This window comes from Marmota flaviventris, chromosome X (assembly GCF_047511675.1).
Source record: "Marmota flaviventris isolate mMarFla1 chromosome X, mMarFla1.hap1, whole genome shotgun sequence".
Lineage (NCBI taxonomy): Eukaryota > Metazoa > Chordata > Mammalia > Rodentia > Sciuridae > Marmota > Marmota flaviventris.
In genome coordinates, this window is record NC_092518.1 from 134,078,437 (window position 1) to 134,097,784 (window position 19,348).

Genomic DNA, 19,348 nt, shown 5'->3' on the forward strand with positions numbered 1-19,348 from the left:
TATGGGATGTGGCTCTGTGGTAAAGTGCCTCTGAGTTCAATCCCCAGTACCAAAAGAAAAAAATAGGGGAAGAAGTGGGAAATGGTCTACATGTTCAACAATTACATTACAGTGCATCTCATGTTTTTGTTTGATAATGTATTTTTGGAAAAATTTTTAGAAATCAGAAAAGGTTATGTGAAAACAACTCAGGAAAGAATGTTACGTTTGTGAAAATTATGCACTGTATGTTACTGCTATATATTTCATATATGAATAGAACTCTAAACCTAAGAAGAGTTCCTCATCTCTGTATTGTATTTAATTTAGAGACAGGGTCTCACTGAGTTGCTTAGCGTCTCACTTTTGCTGAGGCTGGCTTTGAACTCATGATCCTCCTGTCTCAGCCTCCCGAGCTGCTAGGATTACAGGCATGTGCCACGGGCCCCAGCTCATCTTCTGTTTCTGAAATTGTCTTCAATTAATTTGTAGTACTATCTGAATCCTAGAACCCACCCCCCACACACACAACACAAGGATAAAAGGCAAGAAAATGTGGAGGCACAGAGGCTGAGAAAACTGATGCAGATGACTAACTTAGTTTTATTTTCTGCATTAAGAAACATGTAAAAGACCAAACTAAAGAGGACTTTTGGCATTGGGGATATAGCTCAGTGGGTAGAGTGCTTGCCTAGCATGTACAAGGCCCTGGGTTCAATCCCCAGCACCATACAAAAAAAAGAGGACTCTTAAGTGTCCCAGGGCCAATCTCAATAAATTTTTATTTAGATCCCCATACTTAAGTAGCAAGTACTTTGGAAATCGTTGCCCTAGGGAACCATGTACTGCCTAGAAATGGGTCATAATGTTAAACTGGATCCATTTTCCCAAGCTTAGCGGGGAATGGGGGGCCCAAAGAGCTGCATGGTCCTCAACACCAGGGAAAGCTGTTCAAGACAGTTGATGATGGAAATCCGGAGGAGGCGAGCATCTTCAGATGTCCATTTGCTAAAAAGTGAGGGAAAAAGAAAATTGAGTTGGAGGTAGTAAGTTCTTGTCTTTGTAGCTCTGCTCCTCAGGTATGTATTACACCAAACCTTTGTGTTATGGTTTGGATATGTGGTGTCCCCTAGAAGCTCATCTGTGAGCAATGCAAGAATGTTCTGAGGTTAAATGATTGGATATGAGAGTTATGCCAGATCAGTGGAGTACAGATTAACAGGATGGTGACTGTAGGCAGGTGGGGTGTGGCTGGAGGAGGTGGGTCACTGGTGATGTGCTTTGGGGTTTATATTTTGTCTCTGGTTAGCAGAACTTTCTCTTTCTCCCTCTGCTTCCTGCTGTCATGTCCTGAGTGCCTTTCTTCTGCTATGTCCCTCTGCCAGGGTATTCTGCCTCACCTCACGTGCAGAGCAATGGAGTTAGCAGAGTATGGACTGAACCTCTGAAACCATGAGTCAAAATAAACTTGTTAGGTCTTTTGTTTACAGTGATGAAAATATGACTTTAACAGAAATAGTTACATGTCTCATAACACAGTCATTTCACCTCTGAACATTCTTGCATTATATCACACATGAGCTTTTGGGGGACACTTCACATTTAAAGCATAACACCTTTGGGGACTTGTTATTACAGAACCCCTTAGGCAGAGTGGCCCAGTGCACCCTTCCTTCTCCTTAGAAGTAAACCTTGTTGTCTGCATGTCTCCAATGTAGTATCCCCAGGTCGAGACTGACCCAGCCACTTGGCACCCACCCTTAACTGCCAGCCCCTTCTGTGACTTACATGGCCAGAACGTTGCCCCTCACCATAAGTTGCTTGTTAATCACCCCTCGGTGTGGTTCAGCATCTGGAGCCAGGGATCCGTGGGCGATTTGTGCTTCCAGAGGGCTGGGGAAAGGCACCCTGAGGGCACTGGTGGAGACTGAGTAAAGGCACCATCCAAATTCGGTTTCTCTGTATTCCTTCCACATCCCATCTCAGGCCACCCTAATCTAAACCCCTTCAGACCTCCCTCCACACTCCTCAGGTCATCCCTGGTCCTAACCCACCACAGCCTCACCCTGTTCATTCTCTGCTCTCATAGCACCCGCCCCTCATGCCCAGATGGCCCCGCCCTTCTGCTTGAATGTGCGCAATAGCGGGTTTCCTTTTCCAGGACAACCTGCTACCTCCTCTGCCCTTCTCTTTTCCCCAAGCTACCTGTATCCCTGCCACAGTCAGACCCGCTGTCTCCTGGGGTAGGATACAACATGTGTGGCCGGATTAGACGCCCTCTGTTTGATGAAGACCCGTCTGTGCCAGAACCTGGTGCAGCACTGTAACATGCACGGGCAGCAGCTACCACTATATCAGTAGTATTGCAGGTGCAGCAGCAGCGAGCACCCTGGCAGGTACGGCCCGCCGCGCTGCCTCCACGGCCCGCGCTGCCTCCACGGCCCGCGCTGCCTCCACGGCCCGCGTCGCCTCCACGGCCCGCGTCGCCTCCACGGCCCGCGTCGCCTTCACGGCCCGCGTCGCCTTCACGGACCGCCGCGTCGCCTTCGCGGACCGCCGCGCTGCCTCCACGGCCCGCCGAGTTGCCTCCACGGCCCGCCGCGTTGCCTTCACGGCCCGCCGTGTTGCCTGTACTTGCGTTTGGGGCCTGCATGTCCACCACTGCTCCGCCTTCCACCCCACCCTCCGAGCGCTAGTCCAACAGCTCGTCCTCTCCGCTGAGTGCCGAGATTCTTTGGTTCCTGCCTGAAACCCCGCCCCCTAACGCTTGACCCCTCCCGCGCCTGCGCAGACCAGCTGCTGGTGAGTCGGCATGTCTCGTAGTCAGTTCCTGCCGTCACGGCTCAGCCTGGGACCTTCGTTGATCCCATCAGCCAGAGAGACTGAAGTCCCCTCCAAAAACTCTGCCCTTTTGTACACGACTCAATCCCAGGGGGCCTTTGCGAACATTCCCTAACAAGGCCATCAGGTGTGTGATCTGTTCCCTTCAAGCTAGCTGTGCTACCCTCGGGCCTGGAAGACTAAGGTTCCCTCACAAAACTCCATGCATCAGAGCAGGAGGTGACTTGGGCTTCCTAAAGTGGCTGCTCAAACAGGCAAACAAATGGCTCCAATGGGCGCGTTACTGCTTCCCACCCAGCTGACCCGGCCCAGCAATCCCGGAGACGTCTTTGGCTGCCCAGCCAATCAGCTCTCCCTCACGAAGCCCCGCCCCTTAGAGTATCCTTAAGAGCTCAATGCACTAATGCAAATTGGTCTTACCTCAGCTTACCTGGTGGTCTTGGGTGAGGAATCCCTGCCTGCGGCCAGATACCTGCCCTGGCTATTTTCCAGCTTCAGTGGTCCCCAAGAAATGACACCCCTGAAGAGATTTGCAGAGAGTGAGTAGTATGACCGGTCTTGTATCCTCCCATTGGCCCACACAAGAGGGCTTTTCAGTTGATGATGAACTAATCCAATTTGATTCTTAGAAGGAGCATGTTGGACTGGGCTGTGTGAAGGGGAAACCTACCAGTGCAGACATGGCAAGTCAACAGGGACTTCAACCAAAGTATCCTCAGTGGGAATAGGTCTAATATGTGGAAAAACAGTGCAAAAACTGTAATAACCAAAATACCAATTTAGTATATCATACAGTGTATGCATAGAAATCCTTGGAAAATACGCCTGTGTTGGGGCTGCAGTTGTGGCTTAGTGGTAGAGGCTTGCCTAGCATACACTGGGTTTGATCCTCAGCACCACATTAAAAAACAATGAAAAAAAAAAAAACCCACAAAGGTATCATTGTGCATATACAACTAAAAAATATTTTTAAAAATACGATAGTGTGTAAGTACTCAGGATCTCTGGGTGATAGGATGGTAGATGATTTTAACTTACTTTTTTATGTTTTCCAGTTTTTTTTTTTTTAGGGACCTAAGGTGACATTTACAATCAAAGAGTTTTTAGCTGGGCATGGTGGTGCATGCCTGTAATCCCAGCGGCTTGTGAGGCAGAGGCAGGAGGATTGAAAGTTCAAAGCAAGCCTCAGCAACTTAGTGAGGCCCTAAGCAACTTAGCAAGACTCTATCTCTAATAAAAAAAAAATGAAGGTGAGGGCTGGGATGTGACTCAGTGATTAAGAACCCCTGGGTTTAATCCCCACTAACAATAGCAACAAAAAAGTTTTTTAAATGACATGAAATTTCTGAGGGTGGTTGTGTTGATCTTCTGTTTTTTTTTTTTTTAATATTTATTTTTCAATTGTAGTTGGACACAATACCTTTATTTTATTTTATTTATTTATTTATTTATATGTGGTGCTGAGGAGTGAACCCAGGACCTTGCACATGCAAGGCAAGCGCTCTACCGCTGAGCCACAACTCCAGCCCCAATCTTCCATTTTCCTTCTTTGTAATCAAAAGGAATGATTAAACATTGAGCTATATAAGCAAGTCCTCTTGGGTTTATCTCTAAACCACACTTATCTCCCTTTCCACTACTAGCCCCCCCAATGGGAACCATCTCTCCCTGAACACCTTCAACACTCTTTGATTGATTTTCTTTTTCATTCCTTCCTTCTTCTCCTGTTTCTTCTCCTTTTTTATGAGTAAAGGCACCATCCTCATCCTCCTCCTCTTATTATTCTTCTTGTCCTTCTCCTTTTCTGGGGGGGGCAGTACAGGGGATTGAATTCAGGGGCACTCCACCACTGAGCCACATCCCCAGCCCTTTCTTGTATTTTAGTTAGAGACAGGGTCTTACTGAGTTGCTTAGTTCCCCACTGTTGCTGAGGCTGGCTTTGAACTCTCAATCCTCCTGCCTCAGCCTCTCAAGCCACTGGGATTACAGGTGTATACCACCAAGTCCGGCTCCTTTTCTTTCTTCTTTTTCTTATCAGTACTGAGGATTGAACCCAGGGCCTGAAACCACCAAGCTACATCCCTAACCATTTTTATTTTTATTTGAGATAGGGTTTCACTAAGTTGCCCAGGCTGGCCTCCAATTGTGATTCTCGTGCCTCAGCCTCCCAAGTACCTCAGATTACAGAAGTGTGCTACCACACCTGGCTTCAATTTGCTGTATAGAATTTCTAATGATCTGAAATTATATTTTTGTTTTATTGTTGATATTGTTTTGTGCCTTTTCTTTTATTCAGTTTTTTAATATATCCCCAGCACTCAGTACAGTGCAATGTATGCAGTAGGTGATTTGCATCTTGTTGGATGAATCAGTACTAAGGTAGATAGATGTCCACCACTGTCTCTGAATCAGCAGTCATGCATGTAAGAGTTACTGCATGTAAGAGTTACTCCACAAAATGAAACATATACACAAAATTTCTGTAACACGATCGATAATAGAAAACTATTAGATACAATGCATAAGTCCCTCAATAAAGAGATAAACTAAATATAATAAGCTATAACATATTCATATGTTAGTCCTATACAGCAATAAAAATGAATGAAAATTTTTGGGCTGGGGTTGTGGCTCAGTGGCGGAGCACTTGCCTCACACATGTGAGGCACTGGGTTTGATCCTCAGCACCAGAAAAAAATAAATAAACAAAATAAAAATATTGTGTCTGTCTATAACTAAAAAAGTTCTTTTTAAAAAGAATGAGAATTTCTGATAAAAATGAAGTTATTTGAAAAAAAGGATAAACAATAATCGAAATGGTCATTTATAGGAAATTAAGATAGGTAAGGGGATTTCTTGGAATATTTCCTTTTAATGTATTTTTGACTTTTGAAGTATGTAAATATTTCACGTGTTCAAAAGTAAATTTGAAAGAGTGAAATAAAAAATAAAATGTTGTAGTTGAATCAGAGCAAAATTGAGCCTTTATGATGAAACCATAGAGAGAAGGTAGTGAAATACCTTTTAAGCTCAGCTCTCTTACTGTGGTCCCTTTGTGGGACAAAAAGAATTGGCTTTATTCTTAGCATATTTGCAGTTGATAATGGTAGGGATGAAGTGGGTGTGAAGCTATTTTGAACAAACTTTTAAGATAGACTGTATCTGGTAGAGAAAAATGAGTAAATATATTGATGTTGTCAGAAATCAGAATTCTCACTGTGGAATGAGGTAAGGTGTGAAAGAACTGTGATGCTGGATTGTAATTGGAGGTTTCAGTATGAAAGTGTGATTTCTTAAAAATATATGTATTTCCAAGCTCTGTGGAAAGAGTCCAGGAATCAATGACACCCCAGTAGCAATGAGAATATTCTGCACATACATCTTAGTTTCTAAATACCACTCCCCACTAAAAGGAACTAGGGCTCTTTGAAAAAGAAATGGCTGGTTCTTGGGTTTGAACAGGAATAACCAGAATAACTACATGATGAGCCTGGAGTTTGTTTGTTTGTTTTGGTATTAGGGATTTAACCCAGGGGTGCTTTACACTAAGCTACATCCTCAGCCATTTTAAAAAATTGATTTTATTTTTTAAATTTTGGAAGAGGGTTTCATTAAGTTGCTTAGGGCCTCGCTAAGTTGCTGAGGCTAGCCTCAACCTTGTAATCCTCCTGCCTCGGCCCCACTGAATTCCTGGGATTACAGGCATGTGCGACCATGCCCAGCTACCTGGAGCATCTTGTAGGGCCAGAAAGTAGGATATCATGGGGCTGGAAATGTGACTCAGCAGAACACTCGCCTAGCATGTGCGAGGCCCTGGGTTCGATCTTCAGCACCAAATAAAAATAAATAAAATAAAGATGTTGTGTCCAAGTATAACTAAAAAATAAAAATAAAAAAAAGTTGTTGCCTGGGCACCCTGACTCAATAAGCCTCACTTCAAATGCTGCTTGCTCCCCTTGATTCTGACCCTCTTGTGGTCCCTTAAGAAATGGCCTCCCAGGGCTGGGGATGTGGCTCAAGCGGTAGCGCGCTCGCCTGGCATGCGTGCGGCCCGGGTTCGATCCTCAGCACCACATACAAACAAAGATGTTGTGTCCGCCAAAAATTAAAAAATAAATATTAAAAATTCTCTAAAAAAAGAAGAAAAGAAATGGCCTCCCAAACATCTTATTCCAGCTGAAACACTACTTCTGTCTTGGAGAGGCCACTTTATCTGGGCCCTTCACTCATGCTGCCATTTCCTTGTGTTATCCTGATCACACATTCCTGGGGCTCAGGGACTGCCCTAAGCTTCCTATATAAGGGGCCAGTGTTGGGTCTCCTGGTATTGGGCAGGAGGCAGTGACACCATTTTGGGATGGACACTTGTCTCAGAGGGCACAGTGCCTGGAATGTGGGGTCCCAGTTACTATGGCCACCTCCTTATCTTCTCTCACTGCCAGGTCCACCATATAGTGGCTTTCTTCATCCAGCATTGCCAACAACCTCATTACTAACTCTGGAGGAGTCTCCATTCTATCCTTGCTTCACATCTTGGCAGCACTAGATGGCCTCCCCTTCCTGGAAGCCCACTCCAGCTGTCTCTGTCTTCCTGTGTTGGAGGTATACTCCTCTGCCTCCTCTCTAGTTGAAATTTCTCAGCTGGGTGCAAAGGCACAGGCCTGTAATTCCAGGGACTAGGGAGGCCGAGACCAGAGGGATTGCAAGTTAGAGGCCTTCAGCAACTTAGTGATACTCTGCATCAAAATAAAAAGGGATAGGGAGTAGCTCAGTGGTAATGTGCCCTGAGTTCAATCCCCAGTACCAAAATCAACAAAAAGAAGTTCCTTGAATCTTCCCTTTTCATGCCAGTATCTCTGGAAAACCATTTCACCCATTCTAATAGCTTCTAGGATTTCCCGTCTATAGATAATTCCTGGGCAAAGCAGCATGTTCACATAGGCTTGAAGATCAGACCAGGCCTGGGTTCAAGTGGCTCCTCCACTTCCCAGTATTTGGTAGTCAGGTTAAGTTGAAATGAGCTATGAACTCTGCATAGTAAAGGCTTAGAACAGTTCAGTGATTGACCATCAAAGGGTATCTTCTTTGTTTCTCAGGTCCTGTCTTCTATCAGCACATATCCTGAGGTACCCCTTACTCCTTAGTCCCCATGTCCAACCCCATCTCCCCTGAGTTCCTGACTTCTATATGTCTGACCACCCAGCAGATGGTGCCCACAGTCTTTCAAGGCAACAACACAACATTGAGCCTTTCCCAGACTCCCCAGTTTTGTAACTGTCCCACAATCTCTCACAGGCTTGAGTGTGATGCCTAAGGGACCCTCCATTTAGAACCCTCAGTACACAGGTAGCCACTTGGCAAAACCCCCAACTATACCATCCAAATATATCAGGAACATTTCCTTCTCATCTCTGGCTGAAGGGAACCACCAACCACCATGCTCCAGCCTCTGGCACCCAGACCTGAGAAGCACTGGCATAAGGAACTCAACAACCATGTCAAGGTTTGTCTCTTTGCCTATAAAATGGGAACAATGAATCCTTAGCTAAAGTTTAAATATCTTTGAAAACATGCGGTATAGGGCACAGCAAGTTGCAAATCTCAGAAAACACTCTTGCTGTCTGAACCTCCCTCTAGCCCTCCTTCACTCCCACGAAGTAGTCCTGATCTTTCTGACACACAGATCCCCTGTAGTGGACAGTCGTTGTTTGCAGCTACCAATCAGGAAACCCGTTTAGCCCTCTTCCAGGAAGCCCATGTATACAGAGACCACATACACAGCTCCAGGGAGCTGGCCACCACCCTCCACCCTGGCCAAAATAATTGGATGCAAGACGCAGTCCTGACCAATAACAATAGCATTTATTTGTTGGGGACATCTGAGACAGAAGCTAATCTACAGAGAGAAGGTGCTCCTCACCAGCAGTGAACAAAGAGTTCCACCGAAGTTGCAGGCAGCCACCTTTTGATCCCCAGAGGTGCTGGCCTGGGATAAAGCAGATAGTGGAGGATGCATAGGGAGGCAGAGAGAAAGTAGATATCTGGTCAACTTCTTCCTCCACTGCCAGGACCCTGGACTTTTCAGTTTCCTAAGCCATTAAGTTTCCTTTATTGTTAAAACAATTATTGGAAACCAAAACCAGCCTAGCTAATAGAGTTCCTTTTGGATAAAAGTCTCACATGCACCTTTAGTGTGAATTTTCAAAATACATTCCCTGACTCAAAATAAATGAGAGTATTGTAAGTTTATCATGTAAGCTGGCAGACCACAGATATTCCTAAGCAGATACCTGCTATGTGATGTCTCCAGCTCTCAGGAAGGGCCAGAGGCCACTGTCTGTTGTTTGATCTCAGGCCTCTGTTCATCTTTCCAGTATGGGGATCCAGTGTTCACCCCATAAGGACCAGGCAGCAGGGCCTATGGCAGGGAAGGCAGGTCCAGCCTTGACCACATGGAGAATGGTGAAAGTGGAAGAACCAAATACATATGGCTGCCTTCCAATCTCTACCACCCCTGGGGGCCTCCTCCAAGGAGAAGGTAGGTACTTACATGACCTCTAGCACCATGCACAGAGCAGGATGAAAGAGGAACCACTGCTACTGAGTCCATACTTCTGGCCCTCTCCAGCACCCTGAGGTTTCTTCTCAGGCAATGAGGTGTGTGCAAAGTGTAAGCCCCTGTATACAGGTAGCATGGGAAGCATCGTCTTCATACTGTGGGCAAGCACTAGGTGCAGAGACTGAGATGGAGTCCCAGCTGTGACACTGTCTTGCTAAGTGACCTGTCTGCCCTATGGGCGAGAACTACTCATCTCCAGGAGGAGACAAGCAGACAGGGTGCCCCAGAGAAGAGCTGTGTCACCAAGGGCATGCCATCTCTGGCCCATGCTTGGCTATAGCTTCACTTTTGGCTTCGGTTTGTTTATTGAATAGAAGGTGGAAGATCATCGTAGGGACTCTCCACCCTGGGCTGGGGTAAGGAGGAAGGAAATTGGTTCAGGTCTGCACAGACTCAATGGTCAGGGACCAGAGTAGCACAGAAACTCGTTTCAAGTCATGCCACAGAGGTGGGGTGACTTTCTGACTCCCAGGTTCCTGCTTTTCCTTTATCAAGAGCACACTTGCTGCAGCAGCTGAGGAGGCCCAGGGCTGGTTGTCACTTGCCCTCCTGTGGAGATTTGTTTAGGGCTGTGCCACACTCCACAGAGGTCAGGTGACAAGACTGGGCAGCAGGGGCCAACTGCTTACCCTTTCAGGCTTGGGGGCACATCACTCAAGGGCTTATTCTCAGTGGGCTAAATGTGAAATGCTAAAGCCCATTCCTCCTTCTCACACTGAGGCACTTCTATAAGCTGGCTGGACTCAGATTTGGGCTCTCCCATGTCATTGCTAGGTGCCTCCACCATGCTGTCTCAGTTCTATTGCAGGGGTGGTAGAGAACCCTGGTCAAGTGCTTTGAGTAGTGCCTGGCACCTAGCAAGAGCCTGGTACATACCAGCCGCTATTATTATTGTTATTATGAGCCAAACTGCAACAGGAGAATACATTTAATGCAACATGCAGCTGTGGCCTAGCCTCGGGCTCCTTCCCATAATCCAAGAATGCTACTTGGAGAACCCCTTCTCCATAGCCTCAGTCACTTCAGGGTGCAGGAAGCGGCTGGCCAAGCGTTCGATGTCATCCAGTGTCAGGCGGCTCAGGGACCTGTCATAATCCTGAGGAGAGAAGGCCAAGAGGATTCAGGCAGTGCCAGTGGGGAGGGATATGCTGTGACAGTCAGGGGCTGGGACTAGCTGGGACTGGATGTCCCTTCTCACCCTCTGCAGTTGTTCTAATACCCTGCTAGCATCTGCTACACTGAAGTGGCGAGCCAGGACTTTGGAGATCAGCTGCCAGACAGGAGGAGATGCGGAGTCGGCCAGTCTCCGGGCGGCGCCTTCTTCAAGTAACACCTTCTCCAGAGGTTTAACCACTAGGTTGAGCTTGGAATTGGGCCCAATGCTGTAATCTGACAGTCGTTTCCCATCTGCCAAAAAGAGATTGGTGGGGTTCCTTATCCACAGCCGTGGAAGTGGCCCCGGAAATGATACCGCCTCAAGCAGTCAGAGCAGAGCGCTGTGGCATCTGGCTGTGGTGGATACAGATTCCCTCGGCGCGAGAGCCAGCGCCCAGATCCATCACGCTGCCGGAGTTAGCCTGTACACCCCATCCCCCGACTTCCTTGGGGGCTCCCTGGGTGTATCCACTCCCTGTTACCTGCTAGGGCCTTGCCCTTGAACAGCAGTCGCTGCTGGCGCACGGGGATGTTCAGCTTTTCGGAGACCAGCTGCTTCAGTGTGGACACCAGCTCGTCTTCCGGCACCTGACCGGGCCGAGGGTGGGAGGCAGGGATTGAGCCCGCGACCCCTGAGCGACAAAAGCCTCGCGTCCCCTCCAGAGGGCAATTCTCCCGGCCTCCCTGGTCCGGCCGCCCCGTTCCCGTCCTCGGGCCCTGCCCGTCCCTGTGCCAGAAGGCTGTGACTGCGCAAGCCGGGGAAGGTGGTTCGGGCCTGGTGACCCTACCTGTAGGCTGCACTCACGGCCCTGGAGCGCCTTCACCGTCAGCTGCATGGCGGCCGCGGAGGCGTCCACTAGGGCCAGCGCGCACCCCAACGGCCCCCAGTCGCGCGCTGCCGTCCCGGGCGCGCGCCGGAACCGCCCGCCGCCGGAAGCCGTGAGAGGGGCACGCCCGTGCGCCTTGCCCACGCCCCTAGGTCCCGCCCCCGCCCCGCCCCTCGAAGAGGAGTTAGTTGCCGTGGGGCGCAGACTCGCAAAGACACTGGGACCTCCCAGGCTGACGGGTCCTCTCGCTGCCACTGTGCAGGGAGTTGGCGCGTCCACCCCGCCAGGACTGGGAGGAGGTACGAGCTGGGGCTTGGGAGAAGAAATGACCAGGAAATCCAGTCGCCTGTACCGGTGACCCAGCCCCCTCTAAATTCCCAGTCTGCTAGTGGGGCAGGTCAGTGCAACCCCAGATTGTGTCTCTCAGTAACACAACAGGCCCAGTCCTGCCAAGCTGACCATAGTGCCTTATGTTCTTCTGCCTCCTTTCTAGTCTGGCTGCAGAAACCCGACTGAGCTTGGGAGCACCTAGGGAAGCCATGCCTCTGCTTCCATCTGCCCACCCTTCATCCTAGAACCAAGAGGCCACCTCACTCAGTGAGGGGCTAAATGGCAAGGACTGATAGAGAAAGCCAGGGCAGGGGTCACCGTGCCACTCAAGCTCACCCTTACCCTGGCCCACACTTACCCACGTACACTTTTCCTTCCCCCACCTCCAGGTCCCAAAGGGCAAAGACTGGAAGGGACCCGAGCTTGCTTCTCTCTTTTATTGAAATATATTTTCTGGGCACTGCCCACCTACCTAACTCAGCATGGCCTCTTTGGCACTGAAAGCTGGAGAATAAAAAACCAGTAAAAAAAATAAGCTTGGATTTGTCTGAGTGCATAGTGCATGAGAACTAAAGGCCTTTGGTACACAAGAACTGTGGGGACAGGGGATGGAGTGTGGTGGTTGGGTGATAAAAGCTTGACCCAGGTGCCTCATGGAACTGGGAACAGGTTGCTATAGATAAAGTGGCCAATGACCAAGGCCAACATCTCCGAGGTACCACTCAGGGCCACAATGAAGGGGGCCTGGGAGGCATAGTCTGCTTGAAGGCGGCGAAGGGACAGCTGTAGCATGGCCAAAGCCAGTAGGCTGTTTTGCACCCCTACCTCAATGCTGACGGTCCGCCGCTGGGCCACTGGCAGCTTTAGGCACGTGGCCAGGCAGTAGCCCACCAAGAGGCCAACCAGGGGCACAGTGAGGCCCACCAGTACAATGGGTAGCCTGACTCCTGCCAGGATGAATACCCCCATGCGGTAAGCCAGGAAGAGGCCACCCAGGATGAGCACAAAGCTGAAGGGCTTGATGACCTGAAGCAGCAGCTGAGAGAACTTGGGGAGCTTGGACTTGATCACCACTCCTGCTGCAATAGGGATAGCAATGAATAGCAGGGTCCCCAGGATCTTGGAGATGGGCACATGGAGAGTTTCATGAATGCTGAGAAGATAGCTGTAGAGGGCTGAGGACAGTGGCAGGAAACCAGTGGCAGCTACAGTTGAGATGAAAGTCATGGAGATGGCCAGGGTGACGTCCCCTCCAAGAAGGAGGCTAAAGAGGTAGCTCCCCCCACCTCCAGGTGATGAGCAGGTAATGATGAGGCCCAAAGCCAGGGCCTTGGGCAGCATGAAGACTTTGGCCATCAGGAAAGCATACAAGGGCATGACCAGAAACTGGCCCAAGAGGCCCAGAAGCATGGGCTGGGGGCTCTGCAGGAGCCCCTTCAGAACCTCAAGTTCCACTTTACAACCAAATGAACACTTGTTGACAAAGATAAGAGGCAAGAGCATGTAGAGTATTGGGTTCTCCGAGAAGTGGACCAGGCTGGTGCTGAGGGTAGCAGGGGTGTCTTCAGTAGGTGACACCTTGATGCAGAAATCTCTCCGCTCCTCAATCAGCATGGGTGAGGCCTCATGAGATTCCACGAGCTGGATATGGAGTGGAGCCAGTCCAGCCAGACCTGAGTGGATGCTTACAACAAAGCCACCCCCACCACCCCAGGTTATGGCACTCACATTCTTGATGGTCAGCACCTCTGTGTCCAGGGATGTGACCTTCAGTGTGGGGCCAGGCCCTGTTCCATTTGCCTGGCCTGGGTATTGGCTTGAGATCACAATGATGCCCTCACTCTCCTCAGGAAACTCAAACTCCATCACAGAGCCATCTCCAATGCTCAAGTAACGACCCTCTGTCAATGGCACAGTGTGGCCCAGAGCAGTGCTGAGGTTGGTACTGGCCATCCCTTGGGCCCCCCATGGTAGGCTGATGAGCAGCAGGGCAGCTCTGAGCATGCCTAGGTGGCCTGTGCAACCACACTCCCCTCTCAGGCCAGGCCACTGCTGAGAGCTGCCCCTACCCCTCCTGAACATCATGGCTCTTCCAGAAGGTGTGCCCAGGTCTCCTGCAGCTTAGGAAAGCACCACGGCTGTTGGGTTGTCCTGAAAAGGGTCCATCAGTAGGTCCTGGTCTTGTGCTGCTTTCCTGATGGCAGGGCTCTCTCTGAGAAGGGAAGGGATACAGAGAGGTGGCTGGTGAAGGTGAGCAGATATAAGCCCAGGAGTATGGGTTTCTGGAAGTCCACTGCTGGAAGACTCAGCAGGACCCCTAATCCCAAGCTCAGGAATAGAAAGGCAATGCCTACTGCTTGTTGTTGAGCGCTATTTGGCTTTCCCCTCCTCCAGCACAGCTGCCTCAAGCTTCCCATTCCTCATACAGAGGTGCTACCTAGAGAGAGGAATTCCCATTCACCTGCTGATACCTGCTGATTTCCTTGGGTTTGTCCACCTCAGCGACCTTGCAGAGATGTCCTGATACCAAGAGATTCAGGACAGCCACTTCCAGTCCTGTCACCATTAGCCTGTTCAACACTGGTTTCAAGATGCAGATATAAGCTGGGTGCAGTGGCACACACCTGTAATCCCAGTGGCTCAGGAAGCTGAGGCAAGAGGATCCCAAGTTCAAAGCTAGCCTCAGCAACTTAATGAAACCCCATCTCAAAAAAAAAAAAAAAAAAAAAAAAGCTGGGGATGTGGCTCACTGGTTAAGTGCCTCTGGGTTCAAAAAACATTGCAGATAAAGCAAGGCTTTTGTGATACCACAGTGAGGATGAAATCTTTGAAAACCACCTGGGGGGGGGGGTGAAAAGGAGACAAGATGGATGAGAACAAAGGGGAATGATGGGAAACACTGGCTTGGTCCAGATCTGGGAGAGTAGGTTGGGGAATATGAGTGTCATTTGCCAGGCACAAAGTGGTGGTAAAGTGATGTGGGCAGTGGGTGACCACTGTACCAAAGGTCTGAGGGGCTGATATCTGCCACTGGCATGCAGTTGGAAAACTGTTGCTGTCGCTACCTGGTTTGCTGTACCTGCCCTATAGTAATGAGAGAGGGATCTTGGTAGGAAGCAGTTTCCCTGTTCCCAGGGAAGTTGCCAGAAGGGGTAGCAGGAATGGGTCATATAGAAGCACATGTCCACTGGGAGGGACTGGGAGGGACCTCTCCTTCTGTAAGAGCTCCCACTTCTCTGACAGTCCCAGAATTTGAGCTTCTAAAACTGCTGCATTACATATGATCTGCTGTGCTCAGAGTACTGGGCCTCCCCCAAAACTCCACCAGAGCCTGAAATTCCTAGTGGGACTTAAGTGTTTCCAGAGGGTGGGGTACTTCAGAGTGAAAGGAGGAGGTCTGCCTCCCTCCTGTTTTTAATTTGGGCAGTCACCCCAGTAGTATCACATCAACTGCTAGAACTGGGGCAACCAGGATGGGCACACGGTGTTTATAATTCACAGCAGTCCATTTCTTTGTGCCCTGTAGTGTCTCAGAGTCCACCACCTCTCTGGATCCTAGTTAGTCTTTGGCTCTGCCCCCACTCCTATCTGAAACTGAGGAGAGGGTAAGGTGGGAGTGGAGGGAGGTTCAGCAAAAGGTTTTTCCCTGGGAAAGTCTCCCCTCCCCCGCCACAGGATGACATGGCCCTTGCTGGCTTGGAGTTTAGGTCACTTACCCTGGAGGCCTTGGTCCAACCTTGTGTTTCACTGCTGGGGGTGCCAGGCAGGAAAACCAGCAAAGGGTAGGAGAAGTCAAGTGGAGGGAAAAATATGCAGGCACCAGGGTAATATAAACCATTTCAAAGCAATAGGCTAAGGGCCTTTCACCTCCCATCCCATCCTTTCAGCAGGGCTGGCCGCCTTGAGTCACTGCAAGAGGAGTTTGGCCCCAATCCACAGGGTTTCTGCTTGAGGGGCTGGAAGAGTTTGAACAGACGCACCCCAAGGCAGGGAAGGCAATGCCAGCCCTGATGCTTCTTCCACAGCGGTGGAGTGTTTGGGGGTGAGGGTAATCGGCAGTGCTGACCTGGGCTCCTCCCCACCTGTGAGTCTGGAAGTTGTCAGGTGAAGCACCAGCAGAGCTTGAGTGAAAACCGGGGGTGGAGACGGGCAGAAAGAAGGACGCACAACCCGCTGGGCACTCTCAGGTCAGGGGCCTTCACGTCACTTCTGGGCCCCGCCAGGCCTCGCCAATGTGCGGTGGCCTTTCCCTGCTGGGTCTGGTCAGGCCGGGGTGGCGCGTGGCTGATCGCGGAGCGCTGACGGGCCAGAGTCTGCCTCCCGCCTATCTTTACCCAGCCAAAGGCTCTCACCTTCCGCCAGCTGCAAAGCTCAACACCAGCGCCTGCCGGGGCGGCGGACGCCCGCGAGCTCAGCCCGCCAGGGCCCCGCCCCGCCCACCAAGGGCTCCGCCCCACCCCGCCCCACCAAGGCTCCGCCTGCGCGTCAGATCTCCGCCCTCCCTTAGCGGTGCGCTCACCTCTGGCGACCATAATAGGTTCCAACCGGATGTGACGTTTCTGAGAGCGACGAGCCGTCAAGGGAGCAGTGGACTGACTGCTTCCTGAGTCACACCTGATTGTAACCGGGCACAGTGAATTACGGCTTTCTGTGGTCATCGCCGCCGGTGTGACTCATTTTAGTACTACTAAGGTCCGGTGGCTTTACAGAAAAGGAATAAAAAGAGATGGGCATGGTGGCGCAGGCCTCTGATCCTGGTGGCTCCGGAGGCTGAGGCAGGAGGATCATGAGTTCAAAGCCAGCCTCAGTAACTTAACAAGGCCTTGTCCCTCAATAAAATGTAAAAAGGGCTAGGGATGTGGCTCAGTGGTTAAGCACCCCTGGGTTCAATCTCCAGTGCTAGATAAAAAAATGGGGCGGGGAGGTTGTATGTTTACAAACTTTGCTGGGACAACAAAAAATCAGTCTGCATTGTTCTAAAATTAACTTCTTTGGGCTGGGTGTGCATCACAGTGGTAGAGCGTTTGCCTAGTATGTATGAGGTCCTGGATTCCATCTCCAGTACCTCAAAAATAAATAAGTAAAAAATAATAAAACGAACTTTTGTCATGGCTGTGATGGAGGCAGTGGTGCCTAAAGTACTCGCTCCTTGGAGGTGCAAAGTGTTGTAGTACCTTTTTTTCAAATAAACATGATTTTAAATTCATTTGTGTGGAAATTTATTTTAAAATGTATTTGGGGTTAGAAGTGTAGCTCAGTGGTAGAACACTTGCTTAGCCTGTCAGGCTCAGTTTGGATTCCCAGCACTGTAAAAAAGAATGTTGTATAGTTTAATATGTGTTTATGACATATAAGCAAATGTTCAAATGTTGGGCATGCATGCTTAAAGGGCTTTGATATATAAACCATTAAAAACATTTGCAGCTGTAATTCCAGGCTGTTCTTTAGCCATAGAGAACCAATAAGTACACCACTTCTGTGCATGTACTTGGCATCCTGGAACATTCATACTATCCCTCTCAAATGGTACTGTGGTGGCGGTGGGGGGTAGATTCCTGACAGAAGCAGGTGGTACTTGGAGCTAGGATACGTGAGATGGCTAGGCTGGAACAAGGATATCTAGTTCCAAAAGAGAATGCTGGGAGCCATTAGCCAAGTAGGTATGACAATTTCCTTGCCAGTGTACTCCATGTTGCAGTGACATTGAATGTAGGTGACCTTGCTCAAGGACCAAGGCGGATTAGGGTGTTCCCGGTTTAAGATAATCGTGTTTAGGGCAGTTCCCAGTTTAGGTTCCAGGTTTAAGATTATTCCTCCTGGGAATAGGGCGTATCCTGCTGCCTGAGTTCCCCTTGAGTTCTCACGGGATTCAGACAGTATATTTTGGAGATAGAAGCCCAGTGGAGTGGATTTGGGCAGAGAACGTGGATTTCCCCAGAACGTGATTGTAGACGGCTGGTGTGAGTTCGGGAATAAAGAGTTGCTGTTTGAATCTACAAGCTGTGTGGTGGCTCGTGATTGTGTGCCCAGCCAGACTGCGGCATTTGGGCCCAGCCAGACTGTGGCAAGAGAAGTCATCTGGACTGAGAGACCGCTATAACAAATGATAGCAACGACCAGAACAAAATGAATGTACTTAAGATGGGAGATCCACCACTGTATTGTATTAAAGGGCCACAGTGCTGACTCTGAGAGGCAAGCTTAGCTCCTACTCTCCAGGTAGGGGCCTCCAGAAATATTTTGTGATAAGTAAGCATGCATAGAGGGCATATACAAGCATATGTACAAGTATATGACACAGGGATGTATGGTGACAGCTGTTGTTTTTGCCTATCTAGCATAAAGTCATAGAACTTATGTTTTCTCTGAAAGAACCATCCATTCTCCGCTTTCAGTTCAGTACACATGGTTTCAATGTGATAATCCCAACACTGGCTCCTGGGGCAGGCACATGCCCAGATGTAGCCAGTTAAAACCACTCATTTTTTTTTGGCAGAATAAGCCCATAATCCAATCTAGACTAAGGAGTTAGTCCCTAGGTACTTGTACTGAAACTACTGGGAAGGTGGGAGGTCTTGTTTGCTGGTGTTACTACACTGGCACCTTTACTATTTCCCTCCCTCCCACTACCTGGGAAGACAGCATATTGGAAAAATGAAGCAAATACAGAAAAGCAGAGCCAAGGAATGGAAAGAACCCATGTCCTAGTGACATTATTGGAGCTAGAAGCACCCAAGGGTTTTGGGGCCCATTAAAGGAACAATAAATACCATCCTTCTTTTTTTTCATACATCAGTTTCAGTTTGCATTCTGGCACTTGTAACTGAAGATGTCTGAACTTCTAAAGGGTTGACCTTGGGTAGGAGGAGCATGATATCCTGGCAAAAGATTGCAGGAAACTCATCCAGACTCTGTTCCCCACCATCAGCTTCCTGGCCCATGTTGGGCCAACTGGGGAATAAAGCGGGCCTGCTGTTTACATCTGTTACATGGGCAACACCCCACTGGGGCACAGCCTCAAGGAAGAAGGAACTATCACTCTGGCTCTCTCATGTGTTCCTATTCTGCAGCACAGTGGTTGGTCCTACACAGGCACTTCATGAATGTTTGGTGAACAAATGGACAAATGGAGGAAAATTGGACAATCACAGCACATTGGGAGGCATAGTGAGGTCTATACACTTCCCAGCCTTACACTGAGTACCCTCAGTGAGGTTCTGTTTCATCTTGGGCAAGCTACTAACCTGTGGAATTGTATACACCTAGCTTCTAACCTCTAGGCTCCATTGTAACTCTTTAAGCTCACAGGGTCCTTTACTTTTTTCTGTACAGTGAGGATAATGGCCAAATTTTGTAGGGTTTGCTTCAACATATAGGGAGTACAGGTGTGCAGATGAGACATTAGCCATGTATTGATTACTAGAGAAGCCTGGTAAAGGGTACATTGGAGTTGATCATATTATTCTCTCTACTTTTGGAGATGTTTGAAATTTTCCATAGTAAGATATTTAAGAAATGAGCCAGGCATGGTGGACATGGCTGTAATCCCAGTGACTTGGGAGGCTGAGGCAGTAGGATTGCAAGTTGTTACAGGCCA

At 49.2% G+C, this 19,348-nt stretch overlaps 3 protein-coding genes across 10 annotated transcripts; all 3 read right to left on the minus strand.

Moving 5' to 3' along the window:
* Positions 1 to 559: 559 nt before the first annotated feature.
* Lage3 (L antigen family member 3) lies at positions 560 to 2,712 on the minus strand. The gene is made up of 3 exons (XM_027921716.3): positions 2,232 to 2,712; positions 1,768 to 1,896; positions 560 to 987 (listed from the first exon to the last, which is right to left on the minus strand). Exons 1-3 carry the CDS (start codon positions 2,630 to 2,632, stop codon positions 873 to 875), a joined length of 645 nt encoding a protein of 214 aa, XP_027777517.2. The 5' UTR covers positions 2,633 to 2,712; the 3' UTR covers positions 560 to 872.
* Positions 2,713 to 8,663: 5,951 nt separating this feature from the next.
* Positions 8,664 to 11,522, minus strand: Ubl4a (ubiquitin like 4A). 2 transcript variants are annotated; one of them, XR_003580577.2, is made up of 5 exons: positions 11,383 to 11,519; positions 11,077 to 11,182; positions 10,638 to 10,846; positions 9,371 to 10,535; positions 8,664 to 8,806 (listed from the first exon to the last, which is right to left on the minus strand). XR_003580577.2 is itself a non-coding variant. In XM_027921737.2 (4 exons), the coding sequence occupies exons 1-4, from the start codon at positions 11,428 to 11,430 to the stop codon at positions 10,425 to 10,427; spliced, it is 474 nt and encodes a 157-aa protein (XP_027777538.1). In that variant the 5' UTR covers positions 11,431 to 11,522; the 3' UTR covers positions 8,664 to 10,424. The 2 variants fall into 2 exon arrangements, 1 of the variants encoding a protein (XP_027777538.1); XM_027921737.2 differs by having other exon boundaries at positions 8,664 to 10,535; positions 11,383 to 11,522.
* Positions 11,523 to 12,174: 652 nt separating this feature from the next.
* Positions 12,175 to 16,179, minus strand: Slc10a3 (solute carrier family 10 member 3). 7 transcript variants are annotated; one of them, XM_027921727.2, is made up of 3 exons: positions 15,468 to 16,179; positions 14,213 to 14,331; positions 12,175 to 13,963 (listed from the first exon to the last, which is right to left on the minus strand). In XM_027921727.2, the coding sequence occupies exon 3, from the start codon at positions 13,834 to 13,836 to the stop codon at positions 12,403 to 12,405; it is 1,434 nt and encodes a 477-aa protein (XP_027777528.1). In that variant the 5' UTR covers positions 13,837 to 13,963; positions 14,213 to 14,331; positions 15,468 to 16,179; the 3' UTR covers positions 12,175 to 12,402. The 7 variants fall into 7 exon arrangements, with proteins under 7 accessions (XP_027777528.1, XP_027777527.1, XP_027777526.1 ...); XM_027921726.2 differs by having other exon boundaries at positions 14,223 to 14,399; XM_027921725.2 differs by having other exon boundaries at positions 14,213 to 14,399.
* Positions 16,180 to 19,348: the final 3,169 nt, after the last annotated feature.

What these genes read in the sequence shown, in the direction of transcription:
- Ubl4a (XM_027921737.2), bottom strand. Translation starts at nt 11,430, where the DNA reads ATGCAGCTGACGGTGAAGGCGCTCCAGGGCCGTGAGTGCAGCCTACAG. An exon ending in GCCGTGAGTGCAGCCTACAG is followed by an intron (nt 11,183 to 11,382) that starts GTAGGGTCACCA and finishes CGGCCCGGTCAG; the next exon opens with GTGCCGGAAGACGAGCTGGT. An exon ending in CAAGGGCAAGGCCCTAGCAG is followed by an intron (nt 10,847 to 11,076) that starts GTAACAGGGAGT and finishes TCTTTTTGGCAG; the next exon opens with ATGGGAAACGACTGTCAGAT.
- Lage3 (XM_027921716.3), bottom strand. Translation starts at nt 2,632, where the DNA reads ATGCAGGCCCCAAACGCAAGTACAGGCAACACGGCGGGCCGTGAAGGC. An exon ending in CTAATCCGGCCACACATGTT is followed by an intron (nt 1,897 to 2,231) that starts GTATCCTACCCC and finishes AGTCTCCACCAG; the next exon opens with TGCCCTCAGGGTGCCTTTCC. An exon ending in AGGGGCAACGTTCTGGCCAT is followed by an intron (nt 988 to 1,767) that starts GTAAGTCACAGA and finishes CTCACTTTTTAG; the next exon opens with CAAATGGACATCTGAAGATG.
- Slc10a3 (XM_027921729.2), bottom strand. Translation starts at nt 13,836, where the DNA reads ATGATGTTCAGGAGGGGTAGGGGCAGCTCTCAGCAGTGGCCTGGCCTG.